The sequence below is a fragment of the Tauraco erythrolophus genome, chromosome 9 (genome assembly GCF_009769465.1).
Source record: "Tauraco erythrolophus isolate bTauEry1 chromosome 9, bTauEry1.pri, whole genome shotgun sequence".
Taxonomy (NCBI): domain Eukaryota; kingdom Metazoa; phylum Chordata; class Aves; order Musophagiformes; family Musophagidae; genus Tauraco; species Tauraco erythrolophus.
Window position 1 is genome coordinate 34,995,034 of NC_141473.1, and position 16,240 is coordinate 35,011,273.

At 42.4% G+C, this 16,240-nt stretch overlaps 1 protein-coding gene across 1 annotated transcript in view; it reads right to left on the minus strand.

The window, feature by feature from the left end:
- Positions 1-489: 489 nt before the first annotated feature.
- LOC147528265 (uncharacterized) overlaps positions 490-16,240 on the minus strand; it is a 33,695-nt gene continuing 17,944 nt past the window's right edge. Inside the window, exons 9-16 of the mRNA XM_086616854.1 lie at positions 15,145-15,227; positions 14,857-15,049; positions 13,970-14,110; positions 12,707-12,790; positions 11,618-11,727; positions 7,592-7,788; positions 6,861-6,920; positions 490-666 (exon numbers count right to left, since the gene is read on the minus strand). Coding sequence (XP_086472980.1) covers positions 490-666; positions 6,861-6,920; positions 7,592-7,788; positions 11,618-11,727; positions 12,707-12,777 — 615 coding nt within the window. The 5' untranslated portion in view covers positions 12,778-12,790; positions 13,970-14,110; positions 14,857-15,049; positions 15,145-15,227. The remainder of the gene's footprint in view (positions 667-6,860; positions 6,921-7,591; positions 7,789-11,617; positions 11,728-12,706; positions 12,791-13,969; positions 14,111-14,856; positions 15,050-15,144; positions 15,228-16,240) is intronic.

Here is a 16,240-nt window from a genome sequence, read left to right on the forward strand (position 1 = left end):
GTTTTGGCCCAGTTTGACATCACAGAGTTTGTCTCATCCGTCCAGAGCAAGGCTCTCTGATTGAGCTTCTTCCCCATGATCCAGCACTACAGTAGGTGAGGGAGACTGCAACGCACCCTTAGTTAGGTAACGCAGAAGTGGGGGTGGCTGTAAGAAATAATCAGAATACAATGCTACCTGTCCCAAAAATACCACAGCAGTTCAGGCAGATGGCTCAGACTAATATTAAGTAACGCACAGCAATCCAGCTCAACAAACTGTTTTGCAATGGATCAAACTGACTCAAAGCAAAATATTTCAGTTATACCTTCTTGGTGAGTCCTTCTTAAATCACAACTTCACAGAAAATTTGCATAAAAGTCACTTCAACACCAAGTATTTTTTAACATAATATAATTAGAAACTGTAGAAATAGATCAGTCATCATGACTTGCTGCACAGGAAGATCAGAATACTGATTCATACATACTTCATGTACATTTAATTGCTTCAGGAATACAGTACTTTTACATCTTCTCCATACCATGACAGTTCAAAAGGAGGTCTTTGCTGTCCAATGGCTTGCACATGATGGGAAGTGATGCTTATCATGAGAACAACCAGAAAATTCTTTTGAGCCAATGAAATGGTACCAGTCACAATGACATTAGTCATCTGCTCCTCGATCTGAGGAGAAGGAACCAAAATTATCATTCATCTACTCCTGAAGCTGCAAAAAACACAAGGGAAGTGTACTATTTCCCATTCTTATTGCAATCATCATCACACAAAGTGACACAAGCTGCTATTTTCTGCTCCTGTTCTAGGATAGCAGTGGTTATTCTCTGTGCAGGTTTCAAAAGAGAGACTTTGATCTCATTTAACTGCTTCGTTCTCCTTCTCCTGTCTGTGCCTGATCAACATGTGACCAAGAAAGGAAATGAGACCAGAAAATGCCTCACAGTAAGAATACATACAGCCTGATGCCATTAGCCTCTACAGCTTATAAGGGCAAGATGACTGAGATGTGACTGCTGGTTAACAATGATAGAGACAGAGGAAAGAGTTGTCATATACAGTGCCATGGCTCTGCACACCAGCGAGAATAACAAGAAAAGCATGAAAAGTGGTAACTGACATGTGAAAAAGTGCACACAAAAGGAAATCTTCCAAAAAGTTGATAGTGAAGACCAGGAGAGGTTAACTGCAGAGGGTTCAATGCGGATGACTTTAAGAACAGATCCAGCAATGAGATATGTATCACTTATCTCAGTGAGCTGAGAGGTGCGGGAAGTCCAGGAGGAACTGACAGGCAGGAGAGGCTGACCAGACTCTGTGTCTGTGTCTCCACAGCAAGAAGGTTTGGGTATCTCAGAGGTGCAGGTGTAGCAATCTAGCTCACTTCCACTCACAGCCAGGAGACCAGACTACCTAGCAGCCCTGGTGAGCACAGAGACTGTTGTGCATGATGTTGTCCCAACGTGACAGGCACCCTTGAACCTCTTAACAGCTACATACATCTCCAAGGCACAGGCTGGCCAGCTCTGGATACATCAGCTCCTGAAGTCCCTCCAACACTATGTTATTGGAAGACAGTTAGTGAAAAAGATGATTAAAAATCAGAAACATCAACCCTTCTGACAGAGAGTAAACAGATCAAGTTAATGGTGAAGTAATATTCTAGAGAAGCCAAGGAAAGATCTGTGGCTTGGGAAGCCCAGATGCCTCCAACACATCTGGGGAAACTCTATCAAGGTTTTCATGGCAATTGCTCCTCTGGGGTGACATTTTGGTTCACTGCCCAATTGGAGTTTGCCCTTGAAGTACTTCATGGAGATCCTCAGCTAGAGTAAAGAGTGCCACTGCTATCTAGAAGCATGGCAATTTTGAGCAGAAGAGAATTATGTCCCAGATCTCAGACTGGAAGGGAGGTTTTCTCAGGGGAGCTGCATCTGACAGCTTCATAATGAAGGGAAATGTTATCCACAGCATGAAAAGCCAATTCAACGAACAAATTTGAAACTGACTTTAGAAGAAGTCATGTTAACAGATGATCCCAAATCCAAGTGCCAAAGGTCACAACTACTTCTTTACATTTCACATTTTGTCTTTTGTGTGTGTGTGTCCACGCACGTGTGTGCTTCAGCCCTAGAGAAACAGATTACGACTCAAGATGTGAAGCTAATTAAACTATAAGGTACTAAAAGGAGATCTGACTGTGTTGATAAATCTGGAGTGTGATAAAGCGAGATACTCCTCTGTAAACACTGAGATACCTCCCTAGGATTTCTTGTAATTATGAAATAATTCAGATCATCTCCAGAAGTAGTTTTAGATTTGAATGCCAATACTAGAGGGAACAAACAAAAGCATGCCTCAGCTGGATAAATCAGATAATCTAAGACTGTATACGTATACATATAAAAAGATGTCAACAAGGGACAACTGGAATAGTAACTGTGTGCTGCATTTGTTGCTAGACCTTACCTTTCTAGACAGCTGCACTGATTCCAGTTTCATTCTCTTCAGAAGATGGTATCTAAAACTTCCTGTTCACACTGTGCACTAGAAATAACTTGACCACGGTGGAACAGGACTCACAGCAGCCCTCTTTTTCCCAGAGAAAGAGAGATCTTCCATAAACTGTAAAGATACATTTTTAATTATCTTCCAGTGCTCATTTATAACAAACACCTGTTTGCACCATGCTAGCAGCATAAAAGGTCTCTAACTCTGAGGCGGCCCCTGCTTTGTCTGGCTCATACCATAAAGCAACATCGGTCTAAGAAGTGCTGATGTGTCTGTCCCACAGGAAGGGGAACAAACTTTCAGCAGTGAGCATCTTCACACCAGTACACTTATCTTCCCAACAGGAAAAGTGCTTCAGTGAAGAAAACTCCAGCCTGTCCCTGACCTAGAGACACTGCTAGTATGAAGAAACCACGAGGTTTCTGACAGATGAACTCAGTCTACCTTCTACTAGACTTTAAGGTATTTCCACCCTAGCTGTCTATGTACATCCTTCCAGAGTCACACTGCCCTTGCAGAGCCAGCAAAAGGGAAGCTCTGGCTGTGTCTCATCATGCAAGGGATGCTCACTGAAGATGTGGCAAAGAGGAGCTCTGGGCATATACAGAGAGATGCTTGAGCACCTGCAGCACATTCATCTGTCTGTGGGCCACAGCTGCCTTCACAGACATGCAGCACTCCAGGCTCTCTTTATGTTCATTTGCATCTAAATACTGCTAATTGGAAATTAAACTCACACTTCCCTGGCTCTGAGCAAGAAAAGCATGCCCCTTTAGCCTAAAGTTAATGCCTAGTCTAGGCTAATCATCTCACTCTCTCCATCACTGGCAGAGACAGCCAGTATTGCAAGATGATTCACTCTCTTACATGCCTGACAAATCACTCTGGCTATCTTCGGTGATGAGGGAGAAACAGAAAGCGCCCATACGCTTAGCTCAGACTAGATGCCGAGCCTTCAGACAGCTCAAGTAAGATAATATATCCCACCTGGATGGTATTTTTCTTTTGAATGTGTCCAATGGTCAAGACAAATGAGAAAGTAACTCAAGACTGTGGCTTCTTGACACAATAATGACATAAAATTATCATTAAAGCAGTAATCAAACAAGACTAATATTAATGACAATAACACAAAAGGTAATTCTTGTAGAAGTCAAGAGCTGTGCCACATGAAACTTGAGTGTGCCACAGCCTACCTGTCTGTAGACATGTATCACACATATGCCAAATATGAAGGCCACTCCAATCCACAGGCTGTGTATGTTTTCAAATAGAGAAGAAGAAAAGGCGCCATTGGTCCAAGGGCTTTGAAACCAGGTCATGAGATTCCTTCTGCATGATCTTGGTGTCCTGCATGAAACTTTCTGTCCAGAAAAACACCTGTAAGCCTGCCCTTTCAACAGAGCTTTGATTTATTTCCTTGGCTTGGCTTCTGCAGTACTTTTAGTCCTTCCATAGAGAGTCTGCTTGGGCCATAGCTGGGGAAGTGGCAGGGAAGAACAAGGCTCTGCCAGTGTGAAAGCAGGTAGACTCTCTCCTGCTGGTTTCCAAGCTCTCGCAGGGGTGCACCAGGCAGAGGGGGCTGCCGGGCTTCTCTCTGCAATAGCGGCATTGCCAGGAAGCAGAAATGATCCAAGGGATCCACAACATCATAGAGAGGTACAATATTTGCACGCAGTGACCTTGCACTCCAGCGACCTTGGAGCAGCTGCCCCTTGTGCCGTGGGGGTTTCTATGACACCCATAAGAGGGCAGTTGGAGCCCCAAAGGAATAGGCCCAGGGACTGGATCAAGTTCGACAGGCTCCAAAACACACACACGTGTGGTGTGACATGGCCTCTCCTGGAGGGCAACGGGATTTTGTGCATTTTCATTCTAAACACATAAAGCAGGTAGCTGTAAGAAATACAGCACAGTCAGGCTCTGTAAAGGCTTCTTGTAGGTGTGAAGACTGCAAGAGATACTCATCATTCTTCATTTAACACTTGGTTGATCACTGACTTGTGGACTTGTAGAAAAATTCTAACTATTCTTTTTAAATGGGAATTTTGACCAGAGCAATTGAGACGTGGTTAAACATAGATTTGGCACAGAGACTGCAATGGCAGTGAGATACCGATCTGGCTGGGCTTGTACCTACCCTGTGGCTGAGGCAGAACAGCAAATGCCTGTGTCACCTACAGTTGGAAAGAAAAAGGGTTTCTGTCTGAGTCGGCACACAGCGCCAGGCAGCCAGGGACTGGCTGCTCCCCCAGGCTCCCCAAGCTCAGGCGAGCATCCCTCATCAACCAGCTTTTAAAATATCAGTCACATTCAAGCCACCTACTGAAATACACTTATTATGCAATATAAAGTGAACACTTTGAGAGCACAACTTACAGCAGTCTGTCCTGTATGACTCCTTATAGGATCCTGTTTCCAAGGCTTATAAATTAGCCAGGCTGTCTAGACCAAGTTCTGTATGTGCTGCAGACAGATACACCACAAACCAAGAGCAGCAGGAGGACGCTGTCTCTTCCCTGCAAGTATTTCATAAATAATAAAAATCAGTGTATGAAAGACGGGTAAAGAGTATCAAGTGTACGTAACATTCATGACTTACACCTAGCACAAACGTGTGCAAACACATCACATACCAACCGACTTTTTCTTCACTTGGTCCACGTTTGACCTTGCAATGTTCACTCAAGTAATAGAACAGCTTCAACTACAAAGTCATCTTTTCAATAACATTTTCCAATTGATAATATGCTCCCACACTTAAATAAACCACTTTTAACTACCCTTTAACCTAATTTTTCATGTAGGTATAGTACCAGAATGGTAGGGAAACAAAAATATTATATATTTCATATAAACATGTATTCTGATAATTGACAGCACATGTTAAAGTCAACAAATCACACAGCTCAGGCATTGCAAGGTAGTGCATGTTTTCATTCCATGTTATTGGTTTCTTAATTTAGCAAACAGGAGATTTTTGACTGCATTTAAAGAGGAAATCAGCAAATCAATACTAAATTTTCTGTAGAAGGGAGAGGCATAAAATTACTCAAGTTGCCACAGAAACAAATTTAAGCAAACTAGTGCCACAAATCAAATAATTAGGCAGAGAGAAGAACTAAATCTCTTCAAAAAAGATTGATTTATGATACTATGTCAAGTTTGGGACATCATTATTTATTATCTTGCAGCTCCTGTTCCTTCAACACTTAATTTTATTCATGTCTTTCTAATAAGGGGCAACTCAGTGAAGTCCAAGTAGTGAACAGTAAGACAATACTCTATTACATTTGCCTCTCCCCTGAGAAGTAGAGAGCGCATTTTCTGCCAAATTATTCCATGCACAGGGACTGCTGCAATACAGGATACATACAACCTCACCATGGATTACAGGATTAGACTCCTGTGTACACCCTGGAGCAGTCGAATAAATTTAAATTCAACTGCCATCAAGTAGACAGGGGCAGTGTTTTTAGTCTAGCCCTAGAGTACAGCTAGAAACGTATTGCACTACATATTTGCCTTATTGCTGGCTTCTTCCTGCCAAGGAGCAAGTTTTCCTAAATTCCAGAAGCAGACAGAGAAATCTGAAGGTTCAAATCCTTATGCTTTTTCAGCCGGACATCAGCAATGACCATTTCTTCAATAAGGCACAGGGCACAGGGTTGGTGTTTTCACTGCAGGACTCTAATCTGATAAGGAGCCAAGACTTGAGCCAAATCTCAGCAAAAACAGAAAGAAGAAATAGTACGTCTTCCTCTTTTTTTTTTTTTCTTCTTTTTTTTTCCTGTTCTACACAGAACATTACCAAACTGGCCTTTAGTGTAAATTCAGCTCACGGAAATAATTCTTGAAAGTCCATTGGTGGAGAGTTCGTTTCCTTCTCCTTTCAGGTTGAAAAGGAAACTTTCTGTGAGTTTACTGTAATGGAGTGTTTGTCTGTATCAGAAACAGCCTGACCTCTCCAGCCACAAGACGAAATACCAGCAGCCCACTCTGTCACTAGTTCACTATTAGGAAATTACATGGGAGGAAAGACACAACACAAAATTCACAGGGAAAAAAAATACAAGAAAGAAAGAAAAAAAAAAAAGACCTCAGCAGTGGTGGGAGTGAATGAACAAGCTTAATAACAAAGCCAGTAAAAAGGAAAATACCCTCTGGCCAATTGATAATAAAAGGTTACTTGAGGCAAAGGGTCAGATCCTGAGCAGCGTAACGCGGCCAAGCTTCTGCAACCTCAGCAAAGCGACAGTGATTTACAGCAGCTGCAAAAAGCCCCAGGAGACAGAAAAACCCAGCCACAGAAATGGAATTGGAGGCCCACATTTTGACAAGCTTCCACTCACTTTTAGCACCAGACTGAGGTACAGAGGTGACTCTGAGGGTTTGTTTCTGTGGGGGAGTTCCTGCGAAGTAAGCCAAAGTGTGAATTTACACTGCACTTACTGCTGGGTCTTTAAGTAGGCTGTAAATTCATACCCTAGCCTATTTTGCAGGGATTTCCCCATGTAGATAAGCCCTAAATTGGCCTCCTAATCATGGAGGCAGACAAAATAAATAGATGTTTTCAAAACTGCAGACCCACACAGGAATCTCTCTATTGCTTGCAGAAGCAAGTGGGTACTAGATAGCACATATCGCAGTCCTGCGAGCCCATGGAGCCCTTCTTTCCTCCACTCACTCCAAAAGTCCCCTCCCATCATCTCTCTCAGCATCCCTCTACTTCAAGACACACCTTCCAAACCCCTGGCCCTGCCTCAGCTTCATGCCAGATTTCTGTACCTTGACCCCTGGGTCTTTCCTTCCCCATTCCAGTTCCACATCTGGAGGTCCATGTTCTCCTTACCTACTTTCCCCTGACCCTTGGGGAGAGCAGTAAAACTGTCCTGGTGCAAAGGTGCCTCCTCCTACCAGTTCCTTGCCTCTGAACCAACGTAACCACATCCTGTCCATTTGCACCTCAGCCATCCCAAGGCGCTGGACCCTTGGGTTAACGGATGCCCTTCGAAACCTCCTTCAGAAACAAAAGGTTAACTCTATGCAGACAAACGCCACGAAGCTGGGCAACTTTACTCACACCTTCTTGGCTGAAAGATGCTTTCACGCGCAACCGAATGGGAGGCCAGAGGCTTTCAGCAGGAGCCAGAGGAAGCAGCTGGTACGGTCGGAGCTCCATCAGGGTCCTCAGACTGGGCGGTTTGGTCTTAAGCAGGCGAGGGTGAGCAGCTGGAGCCATGCGAGGCCTGTGCTGTTTCCCTGGGAGCTGCAGGGAGGCTGTAATAGAGCAAAGCCTTTATGCCTTGGCTAATCTGGGACCTTGCCCTGCTCTAACAGCTGCCTGCGCTGTTCTGCTGTGCTGGCTCAGGCACTCGCTGCACCAGCATCAACTGAGTCCCACCTGCGGCCACAGCAGTCTAACAGTGACAGAACTGTATCCTGGAGGATCCTTTTCAAGAAGTTAATTTAGTAATATCCCCTGTCATTTGATGCAAACGTCAGGTTTCTCAAAAGCATCTTGGAACACTCTTCTTCAATGAAATCCCTGATTTTGCAAAGCATGAAAAAGAAAGTTAGTTAACCCTTAGAAGTTTGAGCCCTAAGATCAATGAGGGAAGCAAAAAGTCATAAAACATCTTTTGATATCAGCAGAAGGAACAAGCCACAATAAACAGTCATCACATACGCTACAGTATTCCATACCATCCTTATCTGTTGGAACAGGCAACAGTGGTCCGAAGAACAGAAACCACTTGCTAGCAAGTACAAGACTGAAAAAGGTACCTGAGAGATGCAGGTCACCGAGCAGTGAGCCTTCCAGCACTTGACTAAGGGTAAGTTTCACCTTTGATGCGTATGAAGATTCTGCACAATAAGCACCTCTGAGCACAGAAAGAACTCAGCACCCTTTAAGAGCTAAAGTCTTTGCTGAGGATCGTTTCCTCCGTTCCGTTACCTCGAGCTTTCTTTGTGCCCCATTTCTTTGTATCATCTGCAAACATTTGTGCAATTGAATTGTAACAGCAAATGCACTTAAAGAAAGCCAGCGTCTGAGCTTCACAGAACAGTTTTCAAGGAAACTGAAGTTTATATTAGCTCAGGAGCATTTATTTTGGAAGTGTCTGGGCAAACAGACAAACAGACATCCAAATAGAAAGCACCAACAATACAATAAGAGCACCCAAACCCCACGAAGCCAACACAATGATTAATGATAGCTCACAAAACACTGTTTCACATCAATTGACAGAGTTCAAAAAGTAACAGAAATTTTGAAAGGTACATAAATACCAGAGAACAGCAACTGCATCATTAACATGACGCAAGTAGAAGAGAAGGTTGGATACTCTGGAAAAATTCTTCTGTGTGAATTATTCACTTAGCTGAAATAATTTCTCTTTCCTTTTCATCTCGCCCTGTTCAGGAAGAAAACCATATATTTGGATATGGGATACCACATAGTATCCTCCACATATGGTGCAGCACTTTCTTCCCACTCCAAGACAAGACATTCAAACTGGGCCAGTCACATTAGAAAATGGAGTGCAAAAAGGTGGTTGTGTTTTACATCCTGAAACGTGTAAATCTGAGGTTTCAGAGGTGATGATGGGTGTTACGTTGATCTTCTGTCACTGACTTCAGCAATGCAATCTACTGTCAATAATTCGAAAGCGACCGCAGTAAGGACGCTTACCTGCTTCCCTATGGGCTTCACGTGCAATGTGTCCACTATGACCAGACTCAATGTTATGCAAGGCCAAACTACATAGTATTAGTGCCTGTGGAGGTGGACAGAGAGCCACTCTTCAAGCCACAGTGCATGTAGCAATGGCTGCACCAGTTCCCTCCTGATTGCTTTACTCAAAGGCTGCGCTAGAAAGTAAAACACCACCCTACGTGATCAAGTTATGAAACCTTGTCTCATTGCACACATGAAAAACAAGGTTGAACTTCCACTGCAAAGACATTTGGCAGTTTCTGAACACTTGATGACCTGAATATTTATTAATCAGCTGTAATGTTATTAGCATACCCATACATCCATGTCCTGCCTTTTGGATGCCCCGTACTATTTTAAAAGTACTGATATTTGAAAAGAAGGATGACCCCACGCAACTAGCTTACCTCAGCCCACAGCCTCAGGCAACCCATGCAGAACCTGAGATAGACAACAAATTACTGGAGTACAGGGAGAAGATTATGGAGATATAGCAGAGTAATGTAAAAAAGAAAGCAGACAATGGGGCTCACTGCATGAAGGGGACTCTGAAATAAACCTATATGTACCAGTATTTCTGTCTGTCGAACAACAAGACGACACAGGTGCAACAGGGGTAATGCTGTGTTTTCACAGAGGTAAACTGTAACAGGTTTCCATCTTAGGTCTCAAACCTATTACAGCAATATTTTGTTTACTTATATGATGCATCATTTGGGATAATGCATCTATATAAACATATTAACTTTTGAAAGAACATTTTATGTTTTAAATTTTCAAGGTATGCTTTCTTTTGTTTTTAGCTTTCCCAGGCTATAGATTTCCATCTGGCACATCTCTCTTGGTGTTTAAAACTCCAGAGCCAAGCTACTCTTAAGTCCTTTCTGAGCCTACCGCTTACATGATAACAGGGATAACCACCAGCACATTCCCTGAAAGGATACCCCAGAGAATTCAATCATCAAAAAAAACATCCAACCAGGCAAAGGAACAAGGCCCTTCACGTTAATTTAACAATCTACTATCCCTTGAAATCATTGTCAATACTAATCTATTTATCTAGCAACTAAACAAATGTATACGAGTTGCCTATGCAATAACACATTGATTAAACCTTGGAACATTCCAGGCAAGGCATATTTCTAAAAATAAAATAAAAATCAGACCTTATTAAACCTCAAAGGAAATTCCACATAAACACACAGCATCAAAAAGCCAGGAGCATGTAAGAATTTGGCCTTAGTTTTAGTCAATATTCAGTGATTCCTTTTCAATTGCTTCAGTTGCAATGTTTTCAGAAGCACAGAGAATCATCCTTTGAGAGCTAACCCGTAAAAAGAGCACAGCTCTCCTTCTGACACTGTCATGGAGTAGGGAGACCTTTATGCCCTGCTAAATGTAAAATATTTTAGAAAAACAAAACCAGGAAACAAACTGGGATTTGGTCAAGAGTTCATGCTGGCTGAATCACTGTGGTGTGGAAACCACCAGCTCTAAAGATGGAAAGTCCAGAGCCGTTCATTCCCTCAAAGAAAGAAAAAAGAAAGGGGGGTGGGGGTGGGGGGAAGGAATTAAAGATGGATTTGGCTTGCTGGTAAGCTCCCCCAACATCTGAAACACAGGAAAGGCTACCTATGGATAAGTGCCTTGACCTTTTTCCTCCTCATTTCTCTCTTGAGCACGGCCAGCGATTTGACCTCCGTCATAGCTTTTCATGTTGGATGCAGTGAGAAATGTTTAAATGTCACTCCATGACTCAACCAGCAGAAATGCTGTAGAGTTGCGGCAATGCTTCTTCCCTCCACATCCTGCACCTATTGCCCTTTTCTGCCTTTCCCCAGGAAAAAAAAATAAATCTACATACTTTATAGATTGAACATGGCTGGTTTCTAAGTAGAGATTCGTTCAGACTTCTCTGCATTGTCTTTTGTTATCTGAGAGCTTCCAAGGAAATACTGCTCAGAAGCAATTAAGGCCAACTGTTCTTGGACAAAGACATACAACAATCAGCGTATTTAGCGAGGCAACGCAGTCATTTTGAAAGAGGCCTAGAAAATTCTGACATTGTTAAAGTTTATCTTCACAACTGCTGACAAGGTCTAGTAAAGACGTTTGTTCTGCTCGTGTATATCATCATCTTTCATAAGACAAAATCATCTTAGCAAATAATTCTAGCAAAGTTTAAAAGCCAAACTGCAGTGTATGCCCATTGCTTGTACCAAGGATAACGGATCTTGACAAGAACCTATTGTCCAAACATTTTTTGCTTTCCTTGTTTTCAAAGTACTGGCATACATAAACATGCTATACTTGGGCACTAAACACATTTGCCTCAGCTAACTGTCATGCTATTTGACAGAACCCTGTCATTAAAGGTAAGAATCCTACCAGCTTTCTGGTAACGTTCAGACTCGCCGGATCGCTGTATCTGCGGCAGCCTTTTTGTCTGTGCTCGATGGGACAACCAAGAGTCGCAGCGAGAAGGGAACGTAACTGTGCTGCAGAACAAGAGGAGAGCTGGTCCAGTGGTTAAACATCTGAAGCTGAGGAAAGTCAAGATCAGTTCTGCAAAGTATTTCCTTACATAGACTTAACTACATCATTTATTCCTGTGTGCCTCCGCTCTGTAAAATGGTACTTCTATATAACAGGCTCTGTGAGAATAAATAGAGTATGAAGTGGAACACTGACAGGGAACACGGAAATACCTCTGAATCTGTGATAACTCCCCATCACCAACCAGTCATTTTTAATACTCAAAAACTAATGATTCCAGAGAATGTTACAGTGGAAGTGACTCACAAAAGACTGAAGAATCGACTCTGTTTCTTGAACTGAATTTACTTTTGTGAGTTTAAGTTTAAAAGGGTTCATTTACTATAATGATTCCGTTTGGAAAGCAGTCTGAAAATTCTAAGGGGCTTTCTACAGAGCAAGCCGCCAGCGAGCAGCTATGTTATTTCATAGGACCGGTCTCACCAACCAAGGAAGCCTTTCGACACAGCAAAGCATGTTCTAGGTTATCTTGAGAAAAAGATCTGTAAAAACTGCACATCGAAAACACGTGACTTGTGTGCATTAGTTTCACACACTTCTTATTGGAGCTGGTGTTACCAAGTGTTATCAAAATTTCACAGACAATACGTCAGGAGGGAATTCATCCTGAAATGCTAAATTACAGTAACCTTAATATAGGCACCAACTTTCCCAAAGAGTTCTTTACCCTGAGAAGGTGGTGAACACCGCAAAGCTTTAGCTACCTTCGCTGTTACCTTGCATATGTCTAAAAGGCATTTTTGTCCTTTCTAGAGTCAACTTACTCAGTGGATAATATTGTTTCATCGGACAAAACCATCCTACAGTCCTCTAAGATGTATGTTAAGAAGACTTCATCTTTTTTTTTTTTTTTTCCCCCTCAAACACACCTACACAGCCGTGCATCTATCCTTCTCCCTTTCTCTTTCCTGGAGAGCTTACCCTGCACTACAGCTCCTGGTGATGTCTTCAGGTGCTGTGCTCCTTTGGGCTTTCACTGCTCTCAGCTCCATGTGCTGCCAGCATCTGTAACACGAACTAGTACATTCTGAGTGCTCTCTCCACCCTGTCCCATGTCACTGCTCCCACCCTAAAGTTTAGCAGGGTGCATCTATGTTAGTTTTCGAGTTTGGAGCAGCAGGGTGCTTCCGAAGCCAGCCCCTTGATCGCCCTGCTTACTGTGCTTTGCTGTGCATCACAGAACAGTCCCCGAGCACACAGACCAGATTCCTTTCAGACAAAACGGAGCTGGAAGAGGTAGCCCAGCAACACAGGCAAAGCACACTGGCTGCACGCAGGTCCAGAGGACCTCACTAGAGCCAGAGCACTCCAGGTCCACTCCTAGTTGCTGCTATAGTTGCCAGTGGAGAAACTGCCCTGGAGTATCAGATGTTCCTTCTCCTTCAGGGAAACTTATCAAACCCTTTCTACCCTGTATAACCACCCAAAACTCACACTGCTCCCCTCCACCCTCCCAAAAAAGCAGCTTGATGTCATGTCTTTTCAGATATGTACCCAACCAGCATCTCTAGTTGATCATAACATTTGAACTGTTGCCGTTTTGGACTAGTCTTTCTTAAAACTGTTTGTCATCATTTAGGTCCTTGCTCACCTGCCAGTGTTCTGTCACTCACCTCTTCCCTTTCACCTATTTCTACTCTTCCTTTCTTTCTTTTGGACTCTCTTGTTCTGTTTTATGACTTTAGGTGCAGATAAAGTTCAAACTCATCACTAACACCGAATTCATCTGAAATAACTCCTTTGTATCCTGTGATTTCTTTGATTTTGTGTGACTGTAATTCTATGTCAGTTCTACCAGTGCAATCTGAAACTTCACACTATCTACTGAGGAAATCACCTCCTCTTATTTCTGTTAGCTGCAGCACGGTCTTTTTCTCTGTGGGCCAACCCAGGACCCGCGGAACTGAATGGACGGACCTCAGCTGACTGCAACAAGCAGTCCCCTAAACGCACTTAATGAAGTCATTCAAACAACTGATACTATTTATGTTAAATTTCATGACTATATGACATTCACCCATAACCATGTCTGTTCTGTGTCTTTTGCAAACACATTTTTCCTATTATACAATCCGAAAAAATACTGGGTTTGTTCTAATGTAATTGTAAGAATCAAATTTATATACAAGACCTTTAGAAAACAGAGACCCACCTCTAAATGCAAAGAACAAACATTTGCATTACCTATTTATATTAAAATATGCAGAAATTTCCAAAGTATTCAGTCAACTTATAAATTTTTATAACTTCTTCAAATTGTTAACATTTTTTTAACACACAGCATTATTTCAGCTTTGTGGAAGGCTCAATAACAATCTTTCTGGTCTGGAAAAAAGGAAAGAACATTATAATAAAGAATGCAGAATAAATAAAAACAAAACAGTACAAGCCGTACATCCACGCATACAAAGACAACTTTCATGGTGAGCTATAAGCAATTATAATAACACAATGTGCTGCATGTTGATTTCACCAGTGAAAAGAATTTCCCCAGTTATTGAAGACTTTCCTGGCAGAATTTCAGAAAAAAAAATTCTGACATTCTCCCAATCTGACTTCTGTGCAATGCAAGTCATGCACATTTTAAACACCGATGAATAATACTGCCTTTCTTCTGCGAACTGTTAACAGCTGTAGAAACTATTATAGCCTGCTTAAAGTCATGTCTCTGTAGTCAATACTCTCCAGACACTTAGCAATACTAAAGCTATTCCTGGGGCTAAACTAGAATTGCTATGTGAGTATAAAATTTGATTTATGTTGAAATGAAACAACAAACATCTGATCTTTCCTTTTTTAAATAGCCACTCATATAAACACAAGTATCAGCTGCATAACCAGAAAGCGATGTACCAAATTTACAGAAATTAGACAAAGGAAGACCACCCACAGTTACCTTCAAGAAGAAAAGATTTGTCAAAGGGTGAAAGACTGCTGGTGAAGATACTTTGCACAGTCGTGGCTGCCCTAATGTCATCACGGTGAGGCTGTGGTTTAGGAGAGTGGTGTTTCACGAATCTCTTTCAAGCCTTCTGAAAGACACAAAACTGGTGGGCAGCCCAGTACCATACCTTGGTGATGCTCCTCATCAGCTGCTCTCAGATGGATCACAGGCACAGTGGACTGTCTAATAAAATTGTTCAGATGCATCCAAGAGGAAGTCAAGGTCTCTGTGTGCTAACGTTATTCTTTCACATCCCATAGCACGGGTGGGAAGAGGAGAAACGCTCAGCTGTGGTTCTTCTGACATTTTTGAAACGATGACTGCGAAGGGAGTGGAAAAGACACCAGTGGAACAAGAGAAAACCTTACGATACATACAAAATTTCAGATACATTCTACGGATTCATGTACATTACCAAGATGTGCTGAAAATCCAGTTTTGATTCTTCACTCCAACAAACTGTCATCAAAGTTCCTTTATTTTCTAATACATCTTCACCTTTCAAGAAATGAAAACACATAAGTAATTACAATCAGATTTGTGGAGGGTTTGTGATCTCTGACAAAGATAGCAATTAATTTGACCAATAACAATAATAAAGTGAGGGTTAAGCTAACTTGAAATAAGAAACTCTTCCTCCAGAAGACCACCACAAATTGAACAGGAAGAATTTAACAGCCTCAAAATAATGCTCCAACTTCTTCTGGATTAATTTTAAATCTTTAGCTGTTAAAGTATCTGGAAAGGTGAAAGACAAGCTAGTTGTTCAGCTCATCACTAGTTTTTGTTCTGTCAGTAAATTACCTTTTTTGAAGCATCCCATTTGCATCTTCTAATCAGAGCTCTGTAGGGAAGTTTCCATGTGCACCAGTATCTCCTCACATTGCACAGGTATGTCTCCACTTTCTCCAGTGGTCACACAAGCACCAGAATAGCCTGTCTGCCCTTCAGCTGCCCTAGACTCCATCAAACAGAGCTCTCTGCACACAGTCTCAGTGCTTGGCTGGGAAAATGCTACCTGGTCATGCCTATGGCGCATTCAGTGTTGCTTTCTGAAAAGCCGCTGTTGTTAGTTCCACCAGCTGACCTTCACTCTGGGGACAGCCTTTACTAAAAACGCACATGACCAGTGCGGCTACCCAAGGATAGGAACTCACCTTCACTAAAACCTGCGTTGCCCACCGCTGCTGTACTGGGACAGTGCAAGACTGAGGACTCCAGAGGCAAAACAAAGCTTGAAATTCCAAATGCAGACCTACACAGCAGAATTGCTGCAATTCTCTCTACCTTCAGGTCAAATTCAAGTTCTTGCTCTGGGCTTGAGATCACTCCCTTTGACTTTGCTCAAACCCCAGCTGGCATTTACACAGTCCTATCCCAGGCTGCTCCCAACCCCTCTGCTTTTCTTCCTCCCTACTCGCTCTCGCTACTTTTCTTATTCCTTTTGTTCTTGCGTGTCTCCTTTTCTTCTCTGTGCTTTGAGCCTTATCCCATGTTGCCCTCTGGGCTAA